Source organism: Pan paniscus, chromosome 13 (assembly GCF_029289425.2).
Source record: "Pan paniscus chromosome 13, NHGRI_mPanPan1-v2.0_pri, whole genome shotgun sequence".
Classification (NCBI taxonomy): domain Eukaryota; kingdom Metazoa; phylum Chordata; class Mammalia; order Primates; family Hominidae; genus Pan; species Pan paniscus.
In genome coordinates this window covers 20974038-20990523 of record NC_073262.2, presented here as the reverse complement: position 1 = coordinate 20990523, position 16486 = coordinate 20974038, and the positions used below count along the sequence as shown (strand labels likewise).

Genomic DNA, 16486 nt, shown 5'->3' with positions numbered 1-16486 from the left:
CTGGAATGACATTGTTCTCCCTCTCATATTGCATCTCTTTGCTCATCTGGAAAGAAGAGACTATGTGTGGTGCTCCAGAGATTCCCATAGACAGAGCACTGCCCTGCCCTCAGTGGGCACTGAATAGACCCAATGGCACAGAGGTCAGGCCCTAGTTCCCTCAGGCCTCCTGGCAAGCACCGACACCCCCAATACGGCCCTCACCTGGGAGACCCAGGTCTCCTTTCTCTCCCTTAGTTCCAGTTTCCCCTTTTGGGCCAATGAGACCCCCATCGCCTTTGCTGCCCTTCTGTCCTTGGGGTCCTGGGGTGCCTGCAAAGAGAATGGCTGGTGAGATGGGCTCCCACTATCCTTTTGGGGACAGGCTACCAGAGGCAAAGGGGCAGGAAGCATTTGGGAGAGAAGGGAATGGGACCCCCAGATTTCCTCTGGGGGATGTGGTAGCTCATTTCTTGGGTGGTCTTGAAGACATGTGACAGGACTCAAGAGAAGAGGACTGTAGGGTGGGCAGTAACTGTCAGGGGCTGGGGTGAGGCTGTGGAAAGAGGATGGGGGGTGAGGGGTGAACTGCCTCAGTGCCTCAGGCTATGCATCATTTGTCCCTAGCAGAGCAAGTACAAGTTACCAGTGGCTCCTTGCTTCCCTGGAGCACCCTGGGGTCCTTGGAGGCCTGTGAGGAAGGAAAAAAGAGCTCAGTTGCTGTGGCCTGAGAATGTCTAAAATGTCTTTAATCAGCTGACATTCTAGATTCCCTTAGTTGAGCAAGGTTCCCAGAAGGAGATCTTTCTCTCTCTCTCACTCTCACTCTCTCTCTTTTTCACACACATGCACACACACAATCACACACATATGATTGCACAAACACAACCAGCAGAGTCCCTGGCAGTTCCAGGCAGTGTTTGCTCTTGCTATGGCGTGAAAGTGTCCCTCAAAAGTTCACGCATTGGAAGCCTGGTCCTTAATGCAGCAGGTCCTAGTGGGGAGGTGTTTGGGTCACAAAGACAGATCCCTTATGAAGAGATTAATCCCATCTGGCAAGATGGAGTGAGTTCCTGCTCTTGTGAGACTAGATTAGTTACCAAGAGAGCTAGTTCCATTTCTCCACCACATTTTGACTCAACACAAGGCCCTCACCAGAAGCTGCTGGAGATAGCTGCCCAATCTTGAACTTCCCAGCCTGCAGAATCATGAGCTAAGTAAACCTCTATTCTGTGTAAATTACCCAGTCTCAGGTATTCTGTAGTAGTGACACAAAACAGGCTAAGACAGCTCTCTTCCCAAAGGTCCAGAACAGCACCTAGGAATATGTCCTGCATGGCAGTGCAGGAAAGGCTTTAGAGTCAGGCAAGTGTGTTTGAATTGTAGCTCTGTCACTCCCCAGGCTGATAACTTTGGAAAAGTCACTTAAGTATTCTGCATCTGAATTTTCTCATCTGTAAAATGGGGCTGCTAATGACTACCTGTCCTCAGCAGATGCATAATTAGTGTTCTAAGACAAAATTGAAATTGAGAAACGGTGATTCCCACCCACATGGCCCAGGTATCCAAGGCTAGCATACGGAGTACAGACTGGAGGTGCTGGGTGTTCCTGGGGCAGGGGCAGGGGCAGGGAGGGATCTGTTGGGGAGAGAAATGGTGAGACTATGAGGGGAAATTGAGGGATCCAGGAGGCAAAGTGGAAAAGGATGGGAAGGAGAGGAGTGAGAGGAGGTGGGTGTATATAGAGAGGCTCTAAGCGAGTTGCTGAATTACACAAGCTTTTCCTGAGGATGCCAGTGGGGCCCAAGCAGAAAGTGCAGATGGGCTCTGGACTCCACACTCTCTATGGAACCACAACAGCCTACTTTGTGGATCTGTTTCATGTATGTGGGTTCCAGAGGCTTTGGGCTGATAAAGGGGTTGCCTGGTTTTAGTGCTAGTGATTGCACAGTCCTGCTCTGAGCCCTCTGTCAGGGCTGTGTGATGTGCCTACCTGTCAGAGTCCTAAAGAGAAGGGGAGGCTCCAGCTCTATTCCTTCTTGAAGGAAATGACTCTGCTCCTCAGGCTTCTGGCTTTTCCCTTCAAGCCAGCCTCAGTGGCTCCACTCTGGTGAGTTTCAGGCACCTAGCCTGAGTCCCTCTCTCTCGGAGGAAAGAGGATGGAGGGAGACCCACTCCCCTCTGAGTGAGCCTGCTCTGCTCAAGCCCCCACAGGCTGAGTGTGAGTGTGTGTGCATGGGAGGTGCGAATGTCTGCAAATGTGTGTGAGCATATGCATATGTGCACAAGTGTGATTGTACTTGTGCAAGTGTAAGAATGCAAATATGTCCATAGATGTGTGCTCAGACACGGGTGTGCATGAGTATATGCATGTATGTGAGTGCATATATGTGCATGAGTATATGTGTGTATGTGAGTGCATGTGTGTGCATGAGTGTGATTACACTGGTGCGTGAGTGAGTGTAAGAATGCAAGTATGTGCACAGATGTGCCCTCAGACATGAGTGTGAGTGTGTGTGGTGTGAATGCGTGTGCACACCTCTGACTGCACCATAAACCTTCCTTCTTATGGTCTGCCTATCCTCCCCACTTAAACCCTCCTCAAAAAACCCCTTGCTGGACACAGATCAATAGGCTCTTTGGGGTCCCTTCTATTAAATTCCTTCCCAAAATCAATTTCTGGAGGATTCTCCCTCCTAACAAGTTTCCTTTCTTGTAACTGGTGGTGTTTTCTTTCTGCCTCAGCAGCCTGGCGGCTTAGAGACCTGCTTTGTTTACTCCCCACTCGCTTGTAAATCCTCTCATCTGCCCTTTGTCTAGTAAAGGTCTTAATGTCTTTGCATCTTCACATCCCAGCAGCCTCAACCCCTTGCGGAATTTGCAAGTTGGAGTTTCTAAATTAAGGGTGGATGGGAGCAGAGTGGAATGGAAAACTGATGTTTGGGTTTGTCCCTGGGGAGGGACAGCTCTGGGCCCCCCATTCTCTGACCGGGCCCTGTGAACCCATTTATATTAATAAGATGGCTGGGCAGAATTAGGCAACAGTCTAAAAAAATGGAAACTAATACTTTCCAAGCAATGATCATGAGCTTTGTGTCATTGTCTCTAATCCCCTTGGCAGCCCTCTGCAGCCCTCTCATCCCCAATCACAGAAAAAGAAACTGAGGCTCAGTTTCTTTGGGAACATCAGGAAACATTCCCAAGGGCACAGAGCTAGTCCAAGGTGGAGGTGCATGTGCCTGACACCAGAGTCCTTGTTGGACCAAGGAGGCCAACTCTCCGAAGTGGCACTGGCAGACTTACATTCTCACACAGAGGAGGGGGTAGGAGTCACACCCCCCAGCCCCATCCAGGATGAAGGCCATCTAGCCATACCTGCCCCTGAGGGCTACTGCCCAGCCCTACTCTGGCCACCAGAAAGGGTGCTTCCCAGCCTCTCAGCCCCTCTGGGGTCTCCCACCAGGCCTCCGTTCACCTACAGACCCCTCAGAGGTCCAGACTCTGGAGGGAGGCTGCGTCTGCAGCCCGTAGCAGTCACTCTGAGAAACTTGCTGTGTATTTCTGGGTACATACCCAGCACCTACTCACCCGCCTCTCCCTTGACTCCCGGTGGGCCTTGGGGTCCCGGGGGACCTGGAAGGGAAAGGGAATTCAGAGTGAAGCCAGAGAAGGAGGAGGAAAATGATTAAGGGTCAGAAGAAAAAGACCCGTACCTGTTGCTCCATCTCGTCCCGCAGCCCCCTTGGCTCCCTTCTCAGCAGGTGGTCCCGGCGGGCCAGGGGCACCAGGCATGCCCATGGCCCCCTTGTGACCTTGAAGACCTGAGGAAGAGGAGCAGAGACACTAATGAGTCAGCCAACAGGATGGGGCAACAACGCCATGCAATCACTTACATGGTGATTCATTCAACAAACGTTCACTGAGCATAGGGATGAGCCAACTGTGTGGAAAGAAGGAAAGATGACAGAGCTCCTCCTGCAAGAAACCCATGGCCTAGAAAGCAAAAGAGAGACACTGAGTCACAGTCCTAGGAGCAGGTGTTAGCACTGCCCCTTTAGCTGGGTGACCTTGTGCAAGTTACATCATCATTTTGAGCCTCAGCTCCCTCATCAGTAAGATGGAATTAGTGTACTAATTACACAGGGATGTCCTGAGATTACCACGTGGGACCATCATGGAAAACACACAAGGCAAGCTCACAGGAAGGCTCACAAGGGCAGGGCCTTGTCTGTCTTCTTCATGTCTGGATCCCCAGTGCCTATGCGACTTCTCATCCTCATGGAACTTTCAATAGGTATTTGTTGGGAGGAAGGAAAGAAGTCCAGGATGGATAGGGGAGAGAAACAGAGAGGCAAGTGGGTTTCGCAATCCCCTTCCCTGAAGCTTGGCTGAGGAGCAGTTCCCCTGACTGTGTTCCAGGCAGCCTGCGTGGGAAGGCAGTTCCACAGGCAGGCTGCCTCCAGTGAGACCATGACTCCTGGGTTCCACACCCAGCCCTCCTCCCCCACCCACCTATTTGTCTCTGGAGCCTTTTCAACAAAGGAACCTCTGGGAAGTCCTGACCAGGCAAGGCAAGCCATGGGGAAGGGGAGAGAACACAGCCTCCCTGGGTGGGAAAGGGTGATGGGCGGGGAATCTGGAGAGGCAGGTGGTGTCCAAGGAGGAGCCGACACTTCTATAGCCCCAGCTGCTGGAAGAAGTTTCCTGTCTCTGGTTTCTGGGCACAAAAAGAAGGAGTGGGAAGAGAGAGAGCGAGAGAGAGAGAGAGACAGAAGTCAGAGACAGAGAGAGACTGAGAAAGACATGGAGAGTGAGAGTTGGAGATTTTCTTTATGTACATACATCTATATTCAGAGAGAGAGAGAGAGAGGGAGACATGGAGAGAGAGAGTTGGAGTTTTTCTCTATGTACATACATCTATATTCAGAGAGACAGAGAGAGAGACATGGAGAGAGAGAGTTGGAGTTTTTCTCTATGTACATGCATCTATATTCAGAGAGACAGAGAGAGAGACATGGAGAGAGAGAGTTGGAGTTTTCCTCTATATACGCACATCTATATTCATACAGAGAGAGAGAGAGCCATAGAAGCCATGTTCTGTGCTCTGGGGTGAGGTGGGCAGCACTGTGCCTAGGGCGGGTAACAGGCAGATTTTGAAGGTTGTACTGAACCCATTGGGTTGAGAAGAAGTTTAAGCATTGATTCTGTCAGCAAAAGCAATTGAAATTGTTGAAACTGCCCCTCCTTAAAGGAGAGGAGCCAGCATTCATCAGGCTGGAGGCTCTCCTAGCAGCAGCATTTAGTTTTCTCAAGAATAACAGAATAACAACCATATATAACAATAGCAAATAATAGTCATAATAATAACGAAGACAAGAACATCATTGAGTACTTGCTCTTTGCTGGACACTGGACTAAGAGGTTTACATTTATTGTTTTATCCTGACACCAATCCTAGGAGGTCCTACCATATCTCCATCTTACGGGGGAGGACATAGAGCTCAGAAACGTTAGGTGACTTGCTCAAGGCCACCCAGTTTACAGGGGCAGATCCAGGATTTTCTGTAGGCCCACCAGTCTCCCAAGTCCCTGCTTCCATCACTTTGCAAGGCTGCCTCAAAACCCTCCCTGGCCAATGGTGTGATCTGGGCCATCCTTGAAATATTATGGGACCAAAGGATTCTGTCCCAAAAATGGCATGTATATTTATCCTCAGGGGGAAATTTCAACCACTCAGCTGATGAAATGGAACAGGGCTGTGAGTGAAGCGTGTGTGTAACACAACACATGTGGGTTGAGGATGGAAGAGAAGGCAAACAAGCCATAGCCTTGTCCTCAGAGAGCACATGCCACTGTCAGACAGCTTTTGCACTCCCTTGAGTCCTACAGCAACTCTGTGAGGCGAGTCAGATTATCTCCACTTCTTCCTACACAGGTGAGTGGCTGAGGCTCCAGAAAACTTAAGTAACTGACCCAGAGTCACACCGCCAGTAAGCCCCAGGCCCAGGATTAGAACTCAGATCGGCCTGACCGCACAGCCTGCGCCTCCATGACACCTGCCTCCCATCATTACTGCCCTGTAGGAGAGAGGAGTCAGACACCATGGAAATGAGCACAGCACCTCTGGTGGGAAGTGCTATGTATGTGGTAGGTAAGAGTCACCTGGAAGGAGTGCTTACAGGAAACCAGGAGAGAGGCTGCCCTGGCAGCCAGATGATGCCTGGTCTGGCCTGGGAAGGTAGCTAGATTTGGATGGGGGAGTGGAGAGAGGAAGCCTCTTTAAGTAAGGAGGGGGATGACAGCCCAGGGTCTGGGAGCCCAATTAAGGTCTGGGAACAGAGAGGAGACCCAGCTGAAGACAAAGGAGGCTGTGGAGACAGGGGAAGGTAAGCTAGGGTCAGCTGTCCAGACCCAGAATGGCACAGGCCAAGGGGCCGTTTTGGGGAGGTTTTGGGGAAAGAGCAGGGTGAGTGTGAGTGGAAATGAACCTACCTGGGGCGCCTTGTTCACCTTTGATTCCGAACATCCCTGCAAGGGAAGGAGAGTGAGCTGCAGCTGAGCTGTGGGGTACCCTTGGCCCAAGCCCCAACTGAGAGTACCCAGGTTCTGCAGTGGGAGGGTAAGCCCTCCTGTGTGGGGCTCCCATCAGACTGTGGGGGTTTGGACAACAGGAGCCAAGCACCTGGCTGTTTTTTGGGAAAGAGTCCTTGGAAAGAGCCAGATGCTTAGCTGCAACTAGCGGACTGCACCCCGAGACCTGTAGATCCCTGGGAGCCTTGGAGGTGGGGAAAGGAGGTTGCTTCAAACCAGCCTGAGGAGGTAGAACCCCTTCATATTGGTCAAAATGAGCTCCTTCACATTTCAAGGAAGGAAGAGACACTCCCACGGTGTCTGTGTCTGAACCTGGACTCCTTCCATCTGCCCACAGCTATCGCCCCTCCTCACACCCCCACTCAGCCTTCGTCTTTTCTCCCTGGGGAGACCACAGCCTCTGGAGGGATTGGCCTCCTGGGTCCCGTGCTGGGCGTACCCCTTGGTCACAGGACCCAGCCATGGGATCACCCTCCTAAGCCTCAGCTCACACAGGGTCCAGAGCAAGGAACCCTGTTGGGGCTGGAGCTCTGTGTCACAGGGTAAACCCTACAACAGTTGAGCCACACCTAGCAGCTGGTTTTGCTGAAACTGTCTGAGGGCGAGGCTCTTCCCATTTTGGGGCAGGCTGAGAGAGGAGAGGGTGCAGCTGCGAGGCCCTGAGAGCACCGAGGGAAGGGGCACCCCTGGGGTTTTCACCCTTGGCTCAATTTTCCCCAGCCTGCAGCCCTACCACCCAAGTCACCACCTTTCCCCCAGCAGGTCCGGGTGTCCTCCTCCCCACAAAGTCCCCACATTGTCTGAACTAGTTTGGTGCCTTCAGTTGCTCTCTCCCCAACCTCCTGTCAGTGAAAGTCAGCTGTGGGGGAGTGGTCCAGGGAACTGCCCCAGGCTCTGTGTTTTACCCTCCCTCCCAGACATTCTGGATCCATGTGGGGACTCTGGGTTCAGACTTGGCATTGAGCTGGTTGCTCTAAGTCCCTGGCTGTTGGAGGTCACACTTTGCTTGGACAGGGTCCTTAATTTCCTGGTTCCTGATCCTGCTGTCTCCCAGACCTCTGTTGAGAAGTCCCAACCCAGAGGGGAGGAGGCCAAACCTGGGTTCTGAGTGAAGTTGTCTACCCGCTGCAGCAAGTGCTCATGGCTGACGCGGACCCAGGTGAGTTGGGCCTGCAGGACTTGCAGCCTCCATGCACCCTGAGCCAGGTGTTCTCCAGGGTGTGCTGACTGCAGCAAGGAGAAGGACGGGCTGTCCTCAGCCGCCAGAGTGTCATTGAGGAAATACATCTCCAGGACCCGGAGCCGCGCCTGCAGATTCAGAACTGGGCCCCACCCCACAGCATTCTTTTAGGGACTGAGGCATTTGAGCATATCCCTGACATTCTTGTGTCACGTGTGCATAACTTCTACAGGCCCTGAATTTGTAAACACAAATTCTATGTGCTGTCAGGACCTAGCGTGAGCACACAGCCTTTTCTACATCTTGACCATGTGCGCTCCACACTCAGGCATGATATTGCACGTCCACAAAACATTTCTGCGTGGCCTAAAGCTGTGCCTACTGCATCCACAATCAATCTCCAACCTTCAGGCAGTTAAGACCTTCCTGCATGCTCTGGGTGTAGATGCATGACAGCTAACATGCTGGTCTGACCTAAATATGTGCAAGCAGCATTTGTGTGTGATCTTAATACACACATGACGTGTTTATGACAACTGCTCATTCAGCGTTCTTGAGTGACTTCAGTGTCTGCTCATGGAACGACTTCATGACTTTAACCTTTAGATTGGGAATACTTCAAAAGTAAAATCAGGTTCAAATGGACACTTGGATCAGCAAAGCCCTTCCCACTCAGAGGCTGGGAGTCTTAGATGTCAGATGTGTGTGTCATCCCCCGTGTGAAATTATTATGTCTTTCACTGCTTAGACACATAGGCTCACAAGAGCATTCTCAATGTCTCTCTCTCTCCCTCCCTCAGGCACACATACACACAACATACACTCCTTCTTTGCTCCTCTCATCACTGTGGCTGCCAGGGGCTGAGACTGTCTCCCAGCAGATGGGAGCAGTGGCCCGAGGCTCTCCACTCAACCTGAGCCCTTCATCTGAGGGGCCCAGCTGGGTCACCCCCTCCCCGAGGAGGGACTACACAGGACCAAGCCTGCTTTACCTTGGACCACCAGCAGCCCAGCGCCAGCGGTGAGCAGGATCAGGTAGATGACCACCACAGCTAGGGAGAAGTTCACCCCATTTCTCCTCTTGGGCTTTGGAACTGAAACACAAGCCAGGAGGAAGGAGGCTGCTGCAGAGAACACAGCACAGGAAGTCCCTGCCTGCTCCAGGCCCTACTCCATGTGAGCAGGGGGCACCCTGTGAGGTCAGCTGGGAAAGACACCAAAAGCTCATGACTCCCAAATCATCCCCCAATCCTCTTTCTTGCCACAAAGCAAAAATTGCCACTGTTGGTCACTCATCTGTGTGGCTGGGCAAATAAACATCTGTGCCATATATCATTTGCTGGAAAAGGTGTCATATCAACCTTGTTCACTGGTGAAGCCCCAGCATGGTGCCTGGCCCTGTTGGGTTCTCAATCTCTGTTTGTGGAATAAATTATGAATTAATGTGTTTAAATTTCAAAACTCTGGGAGGAGGAGGGTTGTTCCCATTTGGCAAACAAGTAGTGAGACTTGGAGAAATTAAATAACTTATTAGGTTATAAGAAGCAGATCTGGAATTCATGTCTAGGTCTTTTTTTTCCTTAAGATTTGTAAATTATAAAAGTAAACCATGCTTGATATATTTTATCAAATAATGTACAGGGCATGACAAGGGTTAATAATCATCCCTCAACCCCCTAAGGTCCTAACCCGATGAGATAATCTCTATTAGCACTCTGGGGTGTGGTCTTCCTCCCATCCCTCCTGCCCAGAAATCCTACAAACCCATATAGTCTGAGAAAGCCTTTTTTTCTTTTAATCTTACAAATGATATCATAGTACATAAAATACCACGCATTGCTTTTCACAGTAAAAGATTTTCGTGGACATTTTCCTAGTTTTCTTTGTAGAGAGAGATTAGCTGCCTAATATTCCTTAGAGACAAAAGCCACAGTTCATGCTAACATTTCCCTTTTAATGAGCTGTTTCCAGTTTGCGACATTACAAAAGAGGCTGTAATATTTCTTGCCTGGAAGTCCTGACTCTAGTCTTTCGTCAGCTGTTACTCTGTCTTGTTTAGGGGTATTAAAGGGAGGGCCCCAGACTGCAGAAGGCCCTGCAGTTCCTACTGCTCACATTAAATGAGCACCTATTCCACACCAGGCATTTACCAACATCATCTCTAACCATTGCAGCAACCCTGCAAGGTAGGCATGGTTACACTCCTTTACAGAGGAAAGAGCTGGGGTTAAAAAGTTAAGATGGCAGGTGACACAGCAGGCATATGACCCCAGGTTGGTCTAGCTTCAAGGCCTGAGCTTGCCTCACTAGCCTGCACTGACCACTGCCCCTAGGAAAGATCCAGTTGAAATGGGCCCCAAGGGCACATCTGAAAGGGAAACAGACAATAATGAAAGAGCCCAAGGGAATGTGTGCCCAACCATGTTTGCTTTTGTGATAGGGGCAGGTGGGTTTTAACTATTGTGACAGATGCACTTAAACCTCAGATCTTTTCCTATCGCCTGCAGCTCCTGTGTTTACCCTGCTGATATTCCTTCCAAACCCTGCACAGCAGGAACCCCTGCTTGAGAAATGCCCAGATGAACAATGGTCTAGGGGTAGCTCTGGCAGCACAGAGAGGAGTGGTTTTGTTGGTGGGTTGGTTGTTTAGCTAGTGGTACTTGATTATACTCAGTTTAGCATGGAGTGCCCCATCTCCTCTGCACCCTACCCCCCAGAATCCAGGCTCACACAGCAGCCTGAGTAAGCCCCACAACACATAACCTGCCCAAGTCATTCCCTGCTCTCAGCCCTTCAGTGGGGGCTCACTGCTCCCGACCTGGCACCTGAAGCCCGTCTGGCCAGCTCTCCTGTGGCTGCAGTTCCATGTCACACCTCCACATGGATCCTGACCAATGGCCAGGCCAGATGACAATTGGTGGCATTCTTCTGACTTGGGGCAATGTGTGTCCCCTGAATACTGGCTCTGCTCCTTCCCTTTTTCAAGACTAATTTCTGCTCATCCTTTGGAAGTTCAGTAGAGCCCGTCCTGCTTCAGGACACCTTCTCTGGTTCCTCTGGGCTGGGTGGAACCCCCCTTGGCTCTCCCACATCACTCTGTTTCTCTCTGCCGTAGCACTGATCACCCTGGATTGTGTATGTTTTTGTCTCTGTCTCCCCAAATGGCCTGGAAGCTCTTTGAGCTGTATTCCAGCACCAACATGGTATCTGGCACACAATATGCTGGGAAGATGATGACTGAATAGATGAATGAATGAGTGGCTACAGAGGTTTGGGTGCTGAACATGTGCAGAGTTAGAAGTGTTGAAAGAACATCAGGAATGCAACTCAGGGCCTCGGGTATTCATGCAACCGTCATGATGAAGACAAATAACACACGAGGGGAGCCTCACATTTAACACGAGGTGGTGGATGGCAAATTGGCAAATACAGTGTCATGGACAGCACTGTTTTTGGACAGCACTAAATTTTATGAAACAAACATCATGGGAATGGAAAGGTAAATTGTGCTTCAGAGACACAGGTATTACAGAGGTCAGAGGCTGGAGCAAGCATGGAAAATACAGATATTTTAAAACCATATGGTCAGAGCGTGGTGGAAGGCATGTGAGTAAGGATACAATGAGAAAAAATAAGGTATGGTAATACTGTGACAGTAGTTCAAGGATAGCCATCCAGGCCCAGAATGCTTTTTAAATTCAGAGCTACCGCCTGGCACAGAGGCAAAGTATTTTAGAAACTGGGAATGTTGAGCCTGTAGACCTATATAACTCATTCTGTACAAAATGGAGGGTCTGATGAAGTCTTTAGCCTCTACACTGTTCATTTCATCTCTTAGAGGGTAGAAGAAACTATAAAGAAAACACCTATTCTGGATCAGGTTTGACCAAACAGGAAGAGCTGCTTGACATGAGAGGATAAAAACAGCTGCTCATAAATAAAAATGGGCTTCCCTGAAGTAAACCTTGATGAGTATGGGCAAAGATTTTAGGCAAGCCGGTTTCAGAAATTTGACAGCTCTATTGTCTGACCCACAATGAAAACATAGCTCCAGAGGGAAATAAAAATAATGTTTCAAGTCTGTAAAAGATCCCAGTGAAGAAAAAAAGCCTGCACACAAATTCTAGTCTTTCCAGGTCTGCCACCTCCTGGGGTAGCAGGTAGTGCTGGTAGGGTGTCCTCCTCCCATGCTATAACACTAGTGGACATTGAGCAGGTGTCCCCACTCTACCCTAGCACTGGGCTGCCTGGTGAGCAGACCCAGAGAAGTGATGTCTTCCCTTTGGGCCTGATGTATCTCACTTCCTACCTGATAGCACCAGGCAGTACTGGAACGTGCCTTCTGCCCTGCAGGAAGGACCAGCAGGGGACCAGCAAGAACTAATGGCACCAGGTAAACAAAGTGGATCAAAATAACACAGACAGGGCTCTGAAAACTAAATTGTCATTGTACCATAGCCAACACAAGTAGGCCAGAACCTACATAATAAACCTAAACTGTGTGACTCTGTGACTGTCTACTAAAATAGAAGTTTTAAATAGGACCCAGAATCTCCTAACATACTATACAAAACATCCATTATATAATGGAAAATCACTCATCATACCAAGAATAGAGAAAATCACAACTCAGATGAGAGGAGACAACCAAGAGATACCAGCACTGAGATGACACAGATGTTAAAACTATTCCACAAGAATTTTAAAGCAGCTGTAACAAAATGCCTTAGTGAGCCACTAAAACTACTCTTGAAACAAATTTTTTAAAAGCTCACCAAGATAGTATAACATATAAAAAAAGAACCAAATGGAAACTATTGAACTAAAAAAATACCAATTAAAGAAAAAAGACTCGGTAGATGAGCTGAATAGTGTAATAGATGTGACAGAGGAAAGAATCAGTTAACTCGATGATAGAACAATAGAAATGACACATCTGAAAAACAGAAAATCAGCTGGGAAAACAAACAAACACACATGAACAGAGCCTCAGAGACCTGTGGGCCAGTAACAAAACACCTACAATTCACATCATTTAATTCCTAGAAAAAGTGTGAGGCTTAAAAAATATTCAAAGAAATAACGGCTAAAAATTTCCCGAATTTTGTGGAAGATCTAAACCTACAGATTAAAGAAACTGTCAAAATCGCAAACATGATAAACTCAAAGAAATCCATATCAAGACACATCATAACTAAAAAATTGAAAACATAAAAAGGCAGAGAAAATTAAACATCTAAAGAAAAAGGAAAAATCTAGAAAGCAGCCAGAGACAAATGGCACATTACTTATAAAGGAATACTTTTTTTTTTTTTTTTTTTTTTTGAGGTGGTATCTCACTCTGTCGCCCAGGCTGGAGTGTACTGGCATGATCTCTGCTCGCTTCAACCTCCATCTCCTGGGTTCAAGTGATTCTTGTGCCTCAGCCTCCCAAGTAGTTGTGATTACAGGTGCACGCCACCATGCCCGGCTAATTTTTATATTTTTACTAGAGACAGGGTTTCACTATGATGTCCAGGCTGGTCTCGAATTCCTGACCTCCAGAGATCCGCCCACCTCAGCCTCCCAAAATGCTGGGATTACAGGCATGAGCCACTGTGCCTGGCCAGGAATACCAATTTGAATGACAGAAAATTTCTCATCAGAAACTATGGAGACCAGATGTAAGTGGTACAGCTTATTTTGTGTTCTGAAAAAGAAGAATTGTCAACCAGGAATTATATTGCCAATAAAAATACACTGTGCGAATGGACAAGAAATAAAGACACTCTCAGAGGAAGAGAAATGAAGAGAATATTTTGCTGGCAGAACTAACTTTAAAGAATGACTAGAGGAGGTTCCCCTAACAGAAAGGAAATTATATAGTAAACTAGAATTTCAAAAAAGAAAGAGAATAATAGAACAAGTAAAAATAGGGATATATACTACAGCATCCTTCTCCTCATGAGTTTTAAAAATCACATTTGATTTTTAACACAAAAATTATACCACGTGATGTGGTGTTCAGTGAATGTAATAGAAAATGACAATTATATTTAAAAAGTGGAGAAGGCTAAAGAACATAAATGAAAGTAAGATTTCTACACTTGACTCAAAATGGTAAAATGTTGATATGTTCTGTATACATATTGCAATAGCCAGGCTGCGATAAGTTCTGTATGTATATTGCAATAAGTAGAGAAACCATTAAGAAAACTATTCAATAAAAAACACTATAAATAAATCAAAATGGAATTCTAAAAATTGTTCAAATAATCCACAGGAAGGCAAGAAAAGAGAAATACATGAATGGGAAACAAAGAAAAAACAGAAAACACACAATAAGATGGCCAATTTAAGCACTGACATATCAATAATTGCTTTCGGTATAAATGGTCTAAATCAGAGGACAGATATTGCCAAACTGTATTAAAAAACATAATCCAACAATGTGCTATAAATAAGAAATCAAACAATAGAACTTCAAAATACATGAAGCAAAAACTGATTTAACTGAAAAAAGAATAGACAATACACAATTATAGTTGAGACTTTAACACGTAGTTTCAGCAATTGATAGAAACTCTGCAAAGTTACAGAAGAACTGAACACTAGCACGACTGACTGATAGTATCTAATGAACACACAGAATACTCCAGGTAGCAACAGCAGAATTTACATCCTTTTCAAGGACACGTGGAACATTCACCAAAATAGACCATATCCTAGGTCATAAAACAAATTTCAACAAAATGAAAAAAAACCAAGGTCATACAGAATACCTTATTTGCCAATAATGCAATAAAAATAAAAATCAACAATGGATAGGCAACAGGAAAATCTCCAAACATTTGGAACATTTAAAAAAGGACTTCTATATAATGCATGGGTCATTAAGAAAGCAACAAAAAAATTTTAAAAATACAAATGAAAGGAAATGAAAATACAATATATTAAAATTTATGGGATTAAAAAAAAGCAGCTCTGAAAAGAAAATTTATAGCACGAACTGCTTACGCCAAAAATAAAAAAGGCCTCCAATCAACACACTAAGTTTTTTCCTCAAGAAATTAGAAAAGAACAAAATAATTCCTAATCACCAGAAAAGGAAATAATAAAGATAAGAATATAAATAAATAAAATTTAAAATAGGAAGATAGAGAAAAATCAATGAAACAAAAGCTAGCTCTTTGAACAAAGTCAATAAAATTGGCAAATGTCTAGCAAGACTGACAAAAATAAAAATGAAAGAAGACACGGATAGCCAATATCAGAAATGAAACAGGTGCTATCACTACAGATACTACAGCCATTAAAAAGAAAATAAGAAAATACTATCACTAACTTTATGCTCACAATTTAAAGGAAATAGGCTAGTTCCTGAAAAGCCACAAACTACCAAAACTCAGCCAAGGTGAAATAGATAATCTGAATAACTATAATCATTAAATAAATCTAAATTTTAGTTTAAAAGCTCCCAGAAAAGAAATATTCAGGCCCAGATAGTTTTACCAGCATATCGTAATAAACATTTAAAGAAGAGTTAGCATCAGTTTTACACAACCTCTTACAGAAAAGGAAGAAACACTTTCTAACTCATTTTATGAGGTCAGAATGATCCTAATATGAAAATCAAAGATAGTCCAGTAAAAAGAAAGAAACAAACAAACAAAACTATTTCATGAACTTTGACACAAAAATCTTCAGTAAAAGGCAAGCAGAGAACAAAATTGTGAATGAACTTCCATTCACAATTGCTACAAAGAGAATAAAATACCTAGGAATACAGTTAATAGAGGACGTGAAGGACCTCTTCAAGGAGAACTACAAACTGCTGCTCAAGGAAATCAGAGAGGACGTGAACAAATGGAAAAACATTTCATACTCATAAATAGGAAGAATCAATATCATGAAAATGACCATACTGCCCAAAGTAATTTATAGATTCAACACATTTCCCATTAAACTACCACTGACATTCTTCACAGAATTAGAAGAAACTATCTCAAAATTATACAGAACCAAAAAAGAGCTTGTATATCCAAGAAAATCCTAAGCAAAAAGAACAGAGCTGGAGGCATCACACTACTGGACTTCAAACTATTCTACAAGTCTACAGTAACCAAAACAGCATAGTACTGGTACAAAAACAGACACATAGACTAATGGAACAGAATAGACAACTCAGAAACAAGACCGCACATCTATGACCATCTGATCTTCAACAAACCTGACAAAAACAAGCAATGGGGAAAGGATCTCCTATTCAATAAATGGTGCTGTTAAAACTGGCTAGCCATATGCAGAAAACTGAAACTGGATCCCTTTCTTACATCTTATACAAAAATTAACTCAAGATGAATTAAAGACTTAAATGTAAAACCCAAAACTATAAAAACCCTGGAAGAAAATCTAGGCAATACCGTTCAGGACATAGGCATGGACAAAGATTTCATGAGGAAATTGCCAAAAGCAACTGCAACAAAAGCAAAAATTGACAAATGGGATCTAATTAAACTAAAGAGCTTTTGCACAGCAAAAGACACTATCATCAGAGTGAACAGGCAACCTACAGAGTGAGAGAAAATTTTTGCAATCTGTCCATCTGACAAAGGTCTAATATTGAGAATCTACAAGGAACTTGAACAAATTTACAAGAAAAAAAACCTTATTAAAAAGTGAATAAGGGACATGAACAGACACTTCTCAAAAGAAGACATTCATGTAGCCAACATACATAAGAAAAGAAAGTTCAAC

The 16486-nt window shown here is 45.8% G+C and overlaps 1 protein-coding gene across 1 annotated transcript in view; it reads right to left on the bottom strand.

The window, feature by feature from the left end:
* MARCO (macrophage receptor with collagenous structure) overlaps positions 1–16486 on the bottom strand; it is a 43840-nt gene that overhangs the window by 15637 nt on the left and 11717 nt on the right. The window contains exons 2-8 of the mRNA XM_003819134.4: positions 8743–8844; positions 7668–7892; positions 6472–6507; positions 3693–3800; positions 3568–3612; positions 626–670; positions 205–312 (exon numbers count right to left, since the gene is read on the bottom strand). Coding sequence (XP_003819182.1) covers positions 205–312; positions 626–670; positions 3568–3612; positions 3693–3800; positions 6472–6507; positions 7668–7892; positions 8743–8844 — 669 coding nt within the window. The remainder of the gene's footprint in view (positions 1–204; positions 313–625; positions 671–3567; positions 3613–3692; positions 3801–6471; positions 6508–7667; positions 7893–8742; positions 8845–16486) is intronic.